At 35.9% G+C, this 13235-nt stretch overlaps 1 protein-coding gene across 1 annotated transcript in view; it reads left to right on the top strand.

Moving 5' to 3' along the window:
* The first annotated feature begins 1752 nt into the window (after nt 1-1752).
* The window catches only part of LOC107543077 (uncharacterized), a 49046-nt gene continuing 37563 nt past the window's right edge, over nt 1753-13235 (top strand). The window contains 2 exon segments of the mRNA XM_087823154.1: nt 1753-1816; nt 12809-12911. Of these exon segments, the coding sequence (XP_087679280.1) occupies nt 1753-1816; nt 12809-12911 (167 nt within the window).

Raw genomic sequence — 13235 nt, 5'->3', positions numbered from 1 at the left:
TGAGAGCTGCAACAGCATAAAAATTTTTTATCTCCTTTTAAAATAGAGGATTGATGATGCAATATGTAAATACTTAAAATACCACAGGTAATCACTTAATAAATTCAAGATAAAAATTAGATTCAGACCTGGTTTTGCCTTATCACAAAACAATGCGTTTAACCATAGCTACATATAACCTTCAAACAGTAGTCACTGTAGGCTTGAAGAGTGAAATTAACAATCACATTTTCTGCATTTTTGTATCTGTAGCATAAAGCATATTCCCGGCAAAGAGAAAACCATAAATAAACAGTTCCTAAATTGATCTGTACAAACATAACAAAAGAAATAAAAGACACATTTTGGCCTCAGACAGGCAATACCTTTTCCACAAAATATGGGGGGAAAGGGGGCTTCTTTGCTTTTACTTTTTTCCCTTTAATCTTTTGAGCTGAAGTTCAGGTCCTTAGAAGGTGCTTATAAAGACTTCAAAGGATTGTACTTGAAGGAGACACTGGAAAGAGCACCTGTTTCTTTGAGATTTGAATGAGGGCTGCTCATTGTCTTACCTGGTGATGAGACTCAGAAAGAACAAATCTCAGAGGTTTGAAGCTGAAATATAGCGAAAGCCTGTATTCATCAACTTCCTTTAGCATACAGATCTACAAAAGAAACAGTACAAAGTGTACTTAAGGAAAGCTTAGAGCACTCTCACTCTTGTGGTATGAATATTTAAAATATTTTAAATTTGTACAACTTTTGCAATCTAATTAAGTCATACTTATGGAACTGACATTTTTTACAATACAAGATATTATAATAAAATGTAAAAGACAACTATTAAATTCATTCACATTATTGCTTAATCTTGAAAAAAATGTTTTAGGATCAAATTTTGGCATATTTAAATACTATTAATCATTTTAGGACAAAAAATGTATTGGAAAATACAAATTTCCAAATATTGCTAGGATGGTGAAACTCAGATTATTTTTTTCAAAGCATAAAATTTATTGCAGGCATTATAAAAATTCTTTCTCAGAACAATAAAACCAAAATTTAAAATAAATAAAATTTACAAGGAGTTCCTTTATCTCTAGTGATCATGAGGTCCAGCAATATGCATAAATACAATATACAGATGATGTATTATAGAATTGTATACCTGAAACCTGTATAATTTTATTAACCTGTCACCCCAATAAATTTGATTAAATAAATAAAAAGAAGTGTGTGCTTTTAATACCTTATTATTCATATATGAGGCATTTCATCTGAAGATTAAACTTCCAAAATTTATGTGATGGATATTTATTTTTGAAGAGCTTGATGCAGATCTTCCCAGCAGAGTTTTTTTATGCTTTTCTGGCCATGTAATCAAGCCAGGCCAATAAATCAGTTAAACCAGGTGAAAGTAACTATCAGACAAATTGATCCTGTATGTCAATAGGAAAGTTTTGCACTTTACCCAACACATTATAGGTTATTAGTTAGTTGGTTCATTAGTCCACAGACGGAGGCAAGCCAGAGCTTTGTGACCCCCCTAATGGTGCCGTCTTGATTTCTTTAGATTGAAGGGTACCCATTATTTTCTCTTGTTGAACTATCCCTCCATCATTTAACCAGACTTACTGTTTCCAGACTTACTGTCTCAGGGCCTCACCTTGTAGATGAGTTGGCCACAAACCCCGATGTTGTGTCCCACTGAGTCTCACTGTGAACAATCTGAAGTCTCTCACTCACACCTCAAACAAATTCAAAGACCTGAAAATGGGAAATACGCTGAGCTCCATCCGAGAGAAGCTTACCAGGGATCCTGGAGAGCGACCAAAGAGTAAGTGAACCAAAGGGGCTCTGTAGGTACTTGCACCTACCTCTAGGAGCCGTCCCCGAATCTTTAACAGCTGCTTTCGGGTTTCATCTTGTTGCCAAAATTGTCAAATGACAAAACTAAAACAATTTCATAAGTTGGATGTTCCTCATTCCAGGGAAAACAATCCGTGGGTTGGGGGAGTACAGTCTCTAGCAAGCAGAGCAGGCCTCTTCCTGAGCGATTTGGGCAAGAGTGAGTTTTACAGAGCATTAGACGAGTTAACAAGAGAGCAGAGGGGCTTGATTGGCTAGGAGGTTGGGGGTTTCCTTGTAAGGCGAATAGGTCCTATTTTCTAGACCACCGTAAACTAGCTAAAGCTGAGCTGGAGAGGTGTGATTGGTACGTCAGGTTTCCTTCACAGGAGTTTCCAATAACCTGCAGGCTGACAGGTTTAGATTTTTGAGGTGGGCGGTGGTCTTCATTTTGTGGATCACAATACACAAATTAACTTCATCGCTGAACAATTCCACTCCTAGGTACATGCCCAACATAAATACATGTGTACGTGTATCAGACTTTATGGTTACGAATTCCCATAGCAGTTTTATTTTTATCCAACTAGAAACAATACACTTGTCCATGAACAGTAAAGTAAATCAATTAATCATGGTATAGCTATACATTTAAATACTATGTAAAACAATGAAGATAAACTATTGCTCCCCACATTAACATGACTCTCACAAACCTTATGTTGAACAACAGAAGTGAGACTTAAATGAGTACATAACGTATCTTTTATTTTTAAAATTTTGTGAACAGATGAAATTAATCTATTGTGATAGACTTTGAGTAATTGTTAATTTGAGGTAGTTAGTCACTGCAGGGGACAAAAGGTGCTCCCTGGATAATCACAGTGAAAAATTTGTGACCTGGTTAGTTGTTTCAGGTGAAAATGTATAGACTCAAGATTTGTGCAGGTTTTTGCTGGTGTATAAGATTCCAGTGAATGCCCAGCTGGGCGTGGCTCAGCGGTTGAGCATCGACCTAGGATCCAGGCGGTCAGGGCACAGGCCCGGGTTTCAGGCTCCATCCCCAGCAGGGGGCGAGCAGGAGGCAGCTGATCAATCATGACTCTCTCATCGTTGATGTTTCTCTCTCTCTCCCCCTCTCCCTTCCTCTCTCTGAAATCTATAAAGATATATTAAAAGAAAAAAAAAGATTTCACTGAACAATGGGCTTAATAAATAAGTAAAATATGAATATAGAGGAGATAGATTGGTAGTTTGGAGTAGAGTAGCAATATAGTGAGAAGTGGTTGAATCTATTTTGAAATTAGAGGCAATACTATATTCCAAAGTTGAATGTGTAATATGAGAGAAATAAATTATAGATGTCCGCAGAGAAACTAGAAAGTTAAACTTGTCATTAAAAAGAAGAAACCAGCAGGGTTTCAGAGGAATGATCACTTGGTTTGTAACATCTTAAGTTACATGTGCTTTTAGATAGTTAAGTGGAGCTCTAGTAGGGAACTTCCTAAACCATCTGTAGTTCAGAAGGGAAATCTTGAAAAATATTAAGCATAAAAGAAACATAATAAGATGAATATATATCAAATATTAAAACAAAAGAAATTTGTAATATCTATAATAATATTAATAACTACATTTCCTAGTTAAGAGAATTTTCAGTGATAGGCAAAATACATACTTATAAAAAATAAAGTTAAAATTGACAAAATATTTACATACTACTCTCAAAAATAAAGATTAAGGAGACAAAAGTCAAACAAGCAATAGTTTCGGTGTAGAATCTTTGCAAAGTACAAATAGCACACTTGATCTAATTGGCATTTGTAGAACACTGACTATAGCACAGAATATATACATTCTTTTCAAGCATTGTGAAACATTTATTTTATTTGAACACATAAAGACATGAAACAAATCTCAAAAAATATAAAAGAATTATATTCATCAGGTTCTCTAAAGACATTAAATCTGTTTAACCTAACAGTGAGTTTAGATGCTGGTGCAACTGAGAAAGTATATTTTTATATCTAATATCCCATATCCATAGAGAGATATATAATAGTATACATTCAAAAGTGTTTTTATCCCCAGGGGGGGCATGCAGGAGGCAGCCGATCAATGACTCTCTCATCACTGATGTTTCTATTTTTCTCTCCCTCTCCCTCTCTCTCTGAAATCAATAAAACATTTTTTAAAAAAAAGAGTTTTGGTTTAGATGATAAATTATATGATAACAATAGTTAAAAATCAATAATAACATAAATATTTAAAATATGTTTGAAAAAAACCTAAGGAATTTACAATATACTCAGAACTGATCAATAAATTGCTATCAATCATCTAAATTGATATCTTAAAGCAGCATTTCTCAAACGTGTTGTTCACATCACTCCTCTACAATTTCAGATGTTATTGAAAATCCTAAGAGCTTTTGTGCATATGAGTTTTATCTTTCAATGTTATCAATATTCAAAATTAAAGCTGAAACAATTTTAAAGCACATAGCAACACAGGCACAAATTTATGAACATAATGATAGCAGCGTGAATGAATCTGAATTTCTAATACCAAAGCTTATTCTTGCGAGGACCCGTGATCTCATTTGTCTCCCAAACTGGTTACATCTGTTTTTGCTGCATATTTAAAGTCTCCCTCCTTCTCATCTCATATTGCCAGGAACACAGCTATAGGGGTGCAAGGCACTGCTGGTCCCAGCCATTTCACTTTTAAAGCGTGAGTAGGCCAGGAACCCCTCAGCCTGGTTGGCCTTAGACAAGCTTGCGAAAGATTAATCAGTTCCACAATTTTTCTTTTACAGTTGCTTGCGTAGGGCTTCAACCTCTAGACCCCCAGGGTCTTTGTAAAATAAGCAAGTCAAAAACAAAAGATATTTTATCCTATTCTTCATCCACTTGTTTCCATAGGCAGTGAGGTAAAAAATGTAAAGTGTAGGTAAGTGGGAAAGAGGAAATCTTTTTAGTAAAACTGTGGCTCTCTTCCTATTACAAATGCATTCACATTCTGGCTGTATATTATACTCCAGGGACCCAATTCTTTAGACTAGATATTCTCAGAGGGAAACGTGAGAAGTCATCAGCTGTGAAGCCACTTCAATATCTGTGGATTTCATGCAGGAATATAACTCAATATCCTCTGCTTCCTTCTCAGGAAAAGCTGAAGAAAACTGCTTTACTTACTGCCATAGTATGCCCACCACTGACGATCTCTGTTTCAGGCAATTTACAATTTTACTTTTTTAATTGAATTTATTGGGGTGGCACTGGTTAATCAAATTATATAGGTTTCAGGGGTACAATTCTATAATACACATCTGTGTATTGTATTGTGTGTTTTCCACCCCCAGTCAAGCCTCCTTCCATCACTATTTATTTTCCCTTATTTATCTCTCCTCTAACTCTCCTTCCACATATTTCTCTTTTTGCTAGTTTACTATCCCTACTAATTTCTAGAAAGGCCACATAAGACTGGCTCTTTTGGCTCCCGTTACAGGTTTCCTTTCTCATTCAGGATACCGAGAGAGGACCTGCTTAAAGTTGCACAGATATATTCCACAGATTAATGGAGAAGCCTCAGAAACATTGAACTAGGCTATTTCAGAGCTCAAAAACCATTAAGCTTTGAATGATGACCAGGACTCTTACTAAACCCTCTTATCTTTGGGGACATTGCTGATGACATCACAATATTTTCTTACACTGTTTAAACTCAAATACAGTAACCACAGAGAGGCAGACAGATTTTGACATAGCTCCCATGTTCCCTATCTACTGGTGTTCACATATTGTGTGATCCAATTCTCTTGAGTGTGGATGGAACTTGGGATTTATTTCCAATGAATGGAATGCAGCCAAGGTGATGGCATGACCTTAATTATATATATATATATATATATATATGTGATTACATAAGACTGTAGCACCCATCTTGCTAGAATCTCCCTCCCTGCCCTCTCTGTCTGTGTGATGGCTTTGAAGCCAGCCATCTGGCATCCTACAACTGCAAGAAAATTAATTCTGCCAACAACCTGAGAGAATTTAGAAGCAGATCCTTCCCCAGTCAAGTCAGTGATGAGAATCCAGCCCTGGATGACGCCCTGCATACAGCTTTGTGAGATCCTAGGCAGAGGGCCCAGCTAAGGCATGCCCAGATTCCTGAAACACAGAAACTATGAGAAAAGGTACATACGTGTGTTGCTTTAAGCCACTACGTTTGTTGAAATTTAATTTGTAGCAAAGAAAGCTAATATACACATCTTTACTTTCAATCAAAAAAGGAGGAATTTTTCTGTTTTATTTTGTCCAAAGTAAACATGTTCACTAATCAATTTTAATAAAGTCTCTGACATTAGAGATTATATGGATTCTTTGGTTCAGTAGTGGAGCTTTTACTTTTATGCATTCAGGAGAGTACAAGTTACTCAAAAGGTAAATAAGTAACCCTTAAATGCTTTTTCAATCAAATATTAAGTTGTTCATTGAAGAACCATCAAAATTTCCTGACATTTTCCTGTAGCAAATTATTACCTACATTGCTTTAAAATGTACTTATTCTATTTCTATTATAATTAAACATATATTCTGTATAGCTATATTCCAAATAAGAGTATTATGATAGTTGATGGCCTGATGCCAAATATTTAAAAATATCACTGAGTTCCCCCCAACATGACTCTGTTGATTGGGTATCATCCTGTGCAATCAAAGGTTGCCAGTTGGATTTGTTCAGGGCACATGCCCAGGTTGAAGGCAGGATCCCCACTGGGGGATGTGCAGAAGGGAGCTCAACAATGTTCTAATCTAACATCGATGTTTCTCTCTCTCCCTCTCTCTTCTTCTCTATCTAAAAAAAAAAAAAAATCAATAAAAATATTTTTTAAATATCACTGATTTAAGAATATTAAATTATATAGATACAGTAATATTGATACTTCAATACGGTCTCAAAAATAAGGAAATTAATGGAACAAACTTTTCATGTAATTGCATAAATAAAATCCAAAAAGTCAATCCTAAATAGTAATTTTGTAATTTAGTGACCTATGTAATAGACAAAACAGTATTTTGCTAAACAGTATCTTTACAAGTAATCATAAAGAACATATTTTATATAAATATAGCTTTCTGATTACCTACTTTGAGCATGTGTTTTTATTGAACCCATAAATAAATAAAAATAAAAATGATCTATTTAGTTCTGAAGATAGTCACAAAGCTGGCCAAAATGTGGAAATTAAAATATATATAAATGTAGCCCAGCCAGGCGTGGCTCAGCGGTTGAGCATCAACCTAGGATCCAGGGGATCATGGTTCGATTCCCAGTCAGGGTCTATGCAGGGTTTCGGGCTCGATCCCCAGTCAGGGAGTGCAGGAGGCAGCCGATCAATGACTCTCTCATCATTGATGATTCCATCTCTCTCTCTCCCTCTCCTTCTCCCTTCCTCTCTCTGAAATCAATAAAGATATATTTAAATATATATATATATTTATTTATTTATTTAAAGGTTAAAAAACAGTAATTGCACATATTTCACACTTACGTCCAAGAAGTGATATGACAATTAAGATTCCAAGAATAAAGACTGGTGGGAAAGAGAAATTAGGGCAGATACACTCAGAACTGACGACATAAAGCATCCGTGAAACAGTGCTCAATCAAGTAATTTCTGTGCGCTCAGTTGTAGTGCAAGCATTCTTTGAGCTTACAGGTTAGCAATGGTTTCTATCTAGAAAAAGAGTTGGAGAAAATATCCTTTAAAAAATATAGTGTAGCATAAAGTGTAAAATTATAATGATCCTCAATGCAATTAAAGGACTAGGCTGGAAGACATGACTTACCTATTTAATTATCCCAATTATTCCTAAAATGAAAAGACCCGTGGTAACAATAGTAACTAACAGAATAGGGTTGAGATAATAGAAATAAAATATAATGCTTATTCGTAGCCGAGTCTTTCCCAGAGAGTGGGATTTTCTAATGACTTTTTGTTATTTGTATTTTTTCCCCCATTTAATCCTTTTGAAAATACAAGTCCTGCTAGCTGATATCAATTTTTTTCTGGGCAGAATTTTTTCTTTATAAAAATAAAAAATTAAATATCAGATTACACATAGATATATAAATTTGAAAAGCTACTAGGTTTTGGTTTTCACATGATATATAATATAATATGAAACTACAATAACCGATGGATTTTTGTTTGACCAGCTCAGGTAAACTATGTAACAATATATTATCAGATGTGGAAAGATGTTTCCAGTAACATTAATGATAATCTGGTTCATAATATGAACTGTTACTTAAAAATATTTTATGCATTCTTAAAGATATTTATCATTTACCTTTTATATTTAAACATTTTATTACTTAGGTATATTTTACATGCAGTGAAATGCACATACCTTAGATGTTCAGTTCCACATAATTTGTGAACTTATACACTATTGTATACACCCCAAAACAGGATATAGACCAAGGTCATCACTGTACAAAGTGTCTTGCTGAGGCTTTCCAGTCACTTCTGCCCGCCTACCAAAGCCTACCACTTTCTGATTTTGTCACCTCACCTTAGGCTAGTATTATAGATCACCAATGGAATCATACAGTATTTATTGTTTTTCTAATTCTCACCTGAGGGCGTGTTTTTATTGATTTTTAGAGAGAAAGGAAAGGAGGGAGGAAGAGAGAGAGAAATCGATGTGAGAGAAACTGCCATCTGTTGCCTGGGGATCAAACCCGCAAACTAGGTATGTGCCCTGACCCAGAGCCACCCACCACCTTTGGGTGCAAACAACTGAGCTGCGCAGCCAGGGCAAGTATTTATTATTCTGTGTTTGAGTTCCTTTGATCCACACATTTATTTTGCAATTAATTGAAGTTGTTTTTAATTCAGTATTCTCCTTTTTATTAATAGTTTGTATTCAAATGTAGTTTATCTGCATTTGTTCATCTAAATTCGAGGCTTTTCTCGAACAAGTTTCTCTCTGTGTGTGCACATGTGTGTACATATATTTTTATTTATCTTGAATAAATGGCAGCATATTGAATTGCTGGTCAATAAGATCAGTGTGTATTTAACTTCCTAAGAAACTGTCAAATAATTCTCCAAGGTGCTTGTAACATTTTTACAACCCACCACCAGTGAATGAAGGTTTTATGTTTCCCATACGCACAAACATTTGACATTATCAGCCTTTTTCTATTCAGCCTTTCTAGTGTGTATGTGAAAAGATATATGATTTTGGTTTTAATTGCAGTTGCTAATGATAAATTTATCAACTTTTCTTGTGCTTATGGACCATTAACACATTTTTAAAAATCTGCATTCCAGTATTTTTAATCTACTGGATTGACTTGTACTATGTACAAATATCGATAAATAGCATAAACATAATTATATTTCTGAACAATCTATTCTGATCCACTGATCTATTTTCTATGTTTAAAACCTTATCACACTCTCAGTATTGTAGTTTTTATAAGTCTTGAAATAATATAGTATAAGTATTTTGATTTTATTCTACTTTTTCTGCAAGAATACTTTTCCTAGTCAATCCTTTCATTTTTATACAAAATAATTTTTGCATTTCTTTCAGTGATGGAGTTCAGGAGAAAAGTTTATTTCTTTTGAGTGCATATGCTTTTACTTTGTTTTCATATTTAAGTAACTACATATTTTTCAATATTTTGAAGCTGTTGATAACCAGGAGTCAAACTTCTCCCAGAACACACTTAAAGTCCATGTTTACTGCAGCCAGGAAGGCTGAATGCTGCGAGGAAGCGTGGGGGTCCCCCTGTAAGAGGCAGAAGGAAGAGAGACATCTATTGTGACTTCCCGAAGAAGAAAAGCTTGACATTATTGTTTTTATGTCTGATGACATTTCATTTGGTATATGCTGTTAATAACTCAAGAGAGAAACTCAGAAGTTTCCACTCTTGTAGATGCTTTCATCTGAGAATTACTGATGTTTGAAGACGATGTATATTTTTCATTTCAATGGAAGGATCTACTTGACATTTTCTGAACAGTAGATTAATAAAGTGGGAATTATTCAAAGCCTTCTTCAGGGTAAAGGGGGACATGGTCACTCTCTGCTACTTGAGGCAAAATCAAGATTGAATTTCATTACTTGAAGCAATGGGAAAATTATGTAATGCCCATAAAGAACTTTGACTAATTCTAAAAGGCTTTAATTTCAGATTCTAAGTGGAATTCTATGTGATGATGAGCCCCACCCTAAGAAGCTGCTCTTAAATACCTGATGGAGAAAGTAGTGCCAACCACAGATTTTTTTTTTTTTAGTGCTTTAAATTATTCCAGAGAGATGAACCAAACTGAATTAGATGTGAGAACTGAATCTCTCTTTTTTCCTCATTACTTGAATGACATCGAGCTAAATTATTTACTTCATTACTTCTTTTTTTTTTTTTACTATATCTTTATTGATTTCAGAGAGAGGAAAGGAGAGGGAGAGAGAGAGAAACATCAATGATGAGAGAGTCATTGATCTGCTGCAGCCCGCAACCGGGGCATGTGCCCTGACCGGGAATCGAACCCTGATCGCCTGGATCCTAGGTCGACGCTCAGCTGCTGAGCCACACCCGGCTGGGCTACTTCATTACTTTTTAATCACTCAATCACCTGTTTAATAAAATCCATCATTTATCAAACACTCATTGATCTGTGAAGGGAGGTGGTGGTAGTGACTAAGGGTACAAGTTACCTTTCTAGAATTATTTTCTGTTCTAAAAGACTTGCTTTATCTTTTTCTTGTAGTGCTAATCTGTTGGTAAATTCCTTCAAAATGTGTGTCTCTGAGAATCTTTATATATTTTTAAAAATTTATCTTTATTGTTAAAAGTATTACAGATGTCCCCTTTTCCCCTCATTGACTGCCTCCAACGCCCCCCCCCAGCCTTCACCACACTACCATCTACCCATGGCTTATGCATATACGCATATATAGTTTGTTTTTATTTGTGAAAATAATTATTTTAGATATATAATTACAGGTTGTCAGGGTTTTTTTGTGTTTTTTATTTTGGTGGTTGTTTTTTGTCTCCCCCCCCGTACTTTAAAGATGCTAACCCATCGTCTTCTCACGCTTAGGTCCTGAAAAAAAAATCTACCATCATGATATTCTTTGTTTCCATGCACAAACTGTGTCTTTTCCTATCACTGTAAGGTGTTTCATCATGGGTTTTAGAGAATTTCATTATGATATGCCTTTATGTAATTTTTTTCAGTTTTCTGTGTTGGGGATATTATATATCTGTAGGTCATAGTTTTTATCCTATAGAGAAAAATATTCAGAGAGACTCTCTCTGACCCTTCTGTTAAAACTAACTCCTTTCCTGCTTTCCCAATCATAGAAATCTATTCTTTATTCCTTTCAGAGCACTTTTCAAAATCTATTTATTTATTGGCTTGTTTTTCATCTCCTCTACTAGTCCGTAAACTCCATGAAGGTAGACTCATATTATTTTATTCATTGTCTCCAATATCTAGCAAAGCACCTGGCCTGTAGTAGGTGATGCTCAATATGTTCCTGTGGGATTCATTTATATCTTATATTCACATATAACTTGTACAATTAATGTATAGCATGTTGAGGTCATCAAAAACAATGAAAACCTGAAAGACAGCACTGTCAAGAGGAGCCTAAGGAGACATGACCGTGAAATGAAACATGGTATCCACAAAGGGATTCCAGAACTAAAAAAGGACACCACGTGTACACTAAGGAAATCTGAATACACTATGGACTCAGTTAGTAATAATGTACCAATATTGGTTCATTAATTGAAGCAAATGTTCATTCTAATGCAAGATGTCAATAATAGGGAGAACAGTGTGCAAGGTGGAGGGACATATATATAATTCTCTATACCACATGCTCAATTTTTCTATAAATCTAAAACTAGTCTAAAAAATAAAGTCTATAAAAATACAAAAAAAAATTAAGCCACTTATTTTTTTATATGTATTATGCCCCTTTCCCCAATTCAATTTTCTTCTCTCTTTTGGAGACTGTAAACCTATGTATAGTCCTTTGCTCTTGTCCCTCAGTTTACTGGTGGTATTCTGTGCATTGTTTTTTCAGCCCCTTTTTTTTCTCAATGCTTCATTTTCAGATAGATTCTCTTGCTATTTTTCCTTTTTCTTTTTTAATATATCTTTATTGATTTCAGAGAGAGGAAAGGAGAGAGAGAGAGAGAGCCAAAAACATCAATGATGAGAGTCATTGATCGAGACCACGACCTGGGCATGTGCCCTGACCAGGAATCGAACCCCAATCACCTGGATCCTAGGTCAAAGCTCAACCACTGAGCCACGCCCAGCAGGGCCTCTTGCTATTTTTTCAAATTAACTATTTCATTTCTTCTGCAAAGTCTAACCTGCCCTTAATTCATCTCATTTGTAATTTTTATATCCAGAAGGTTGGTTTTGGTATTTTTAATGTCTTCGTTGTCTCTACATCTTATCAAGCTATACCTGTTTTAATATCCTTTCTTTTTCTAATGGTAACATTTGTGTTAGTTTCAGTTATGTTTTGATTAATTAACTTTTCTCCTAATTGTAGACTGTATTTTCTTACTTCTTCCATGCCTATTGGTTTTGTAATAAGATGCTTTACAGCCCGGCTGGGCGTGGCTCAGCGGCTGAGCATCGATCTAGGATCCAGGCGATCAGGGTTCAATTCCCGGTCAGGGCACATGCCCGGGTTGCGGGCTCGATCAATGACTCTCTCATCATTGATGTTTCTCTCTCTCTCTCTCCTTCTCCCTTCCTCTCTCTGAAATCAATAAAGATATATTTTTTTAAAAAATGCCTTACACTGTGAGTTTTGCAGTATTAGGTACTGAATATTTTTACATACTGTGAATATCCTTGAGCTTTATTCATGGATAGAATCAAGCTACTTGGAAACAGTCTAATCATTCGGGCTTTGTTTTGTGACAGGTTGGCCACGCCAGAGCAGCGACCAGGGCAAGCTTTCTCAGCCTCACGCCGTAACAGTTTGGGTGCATCACCCGTCGCGGGAAAGGCTCACTCCCCTTGCATTGTGGGTGTGTATACTCCACGCTGCCCTCTACCCACTAAACACCAGTAGCACCCCGTCCCCAGGTATATAACCAAAAATGTCTCCAGTCATTGCGAACTGCCCCCTAAGGTGCATAACTGGGGCCCCTCCTACCAGGACCATTTGAGAGCCTCTGGGCTCGGGGTAGCTTGGCCCCGCTTCTCTATCCCATGCTGGTGCACATGAGTGTTTCTAGTCCGGCCGGTAGCAGGAGGCATAGCTCTCAGTGCTAAGTGAGCACGGAGTAGTCTTCCTTCCAGCCCTTCAGGGAAAAATAATTCCTTCTCAGACCTTGTGTAGTGTTCT

This window comes from Miniopterus natalensis, chromosome 12 (genome assembly GCF_054644295.1).
Source record: "Miniopterus natalensis isolate mMinNat1 chromosome 12, mMinNat1.hap1, whole genome shotgun sequence".
Classification (NCBI taxonomy): Eukaryota; Metazoa; Chordata; class Mammalia; order Chiroptera; family Miniopteridae; genus Miniopterus; species Miniopterus natalensis.
The sequence above is the reverse complement of the archived record's forward strand: the minus strand, read 5'-3'. Positions and strand labels throughout refer to the sequence as shown.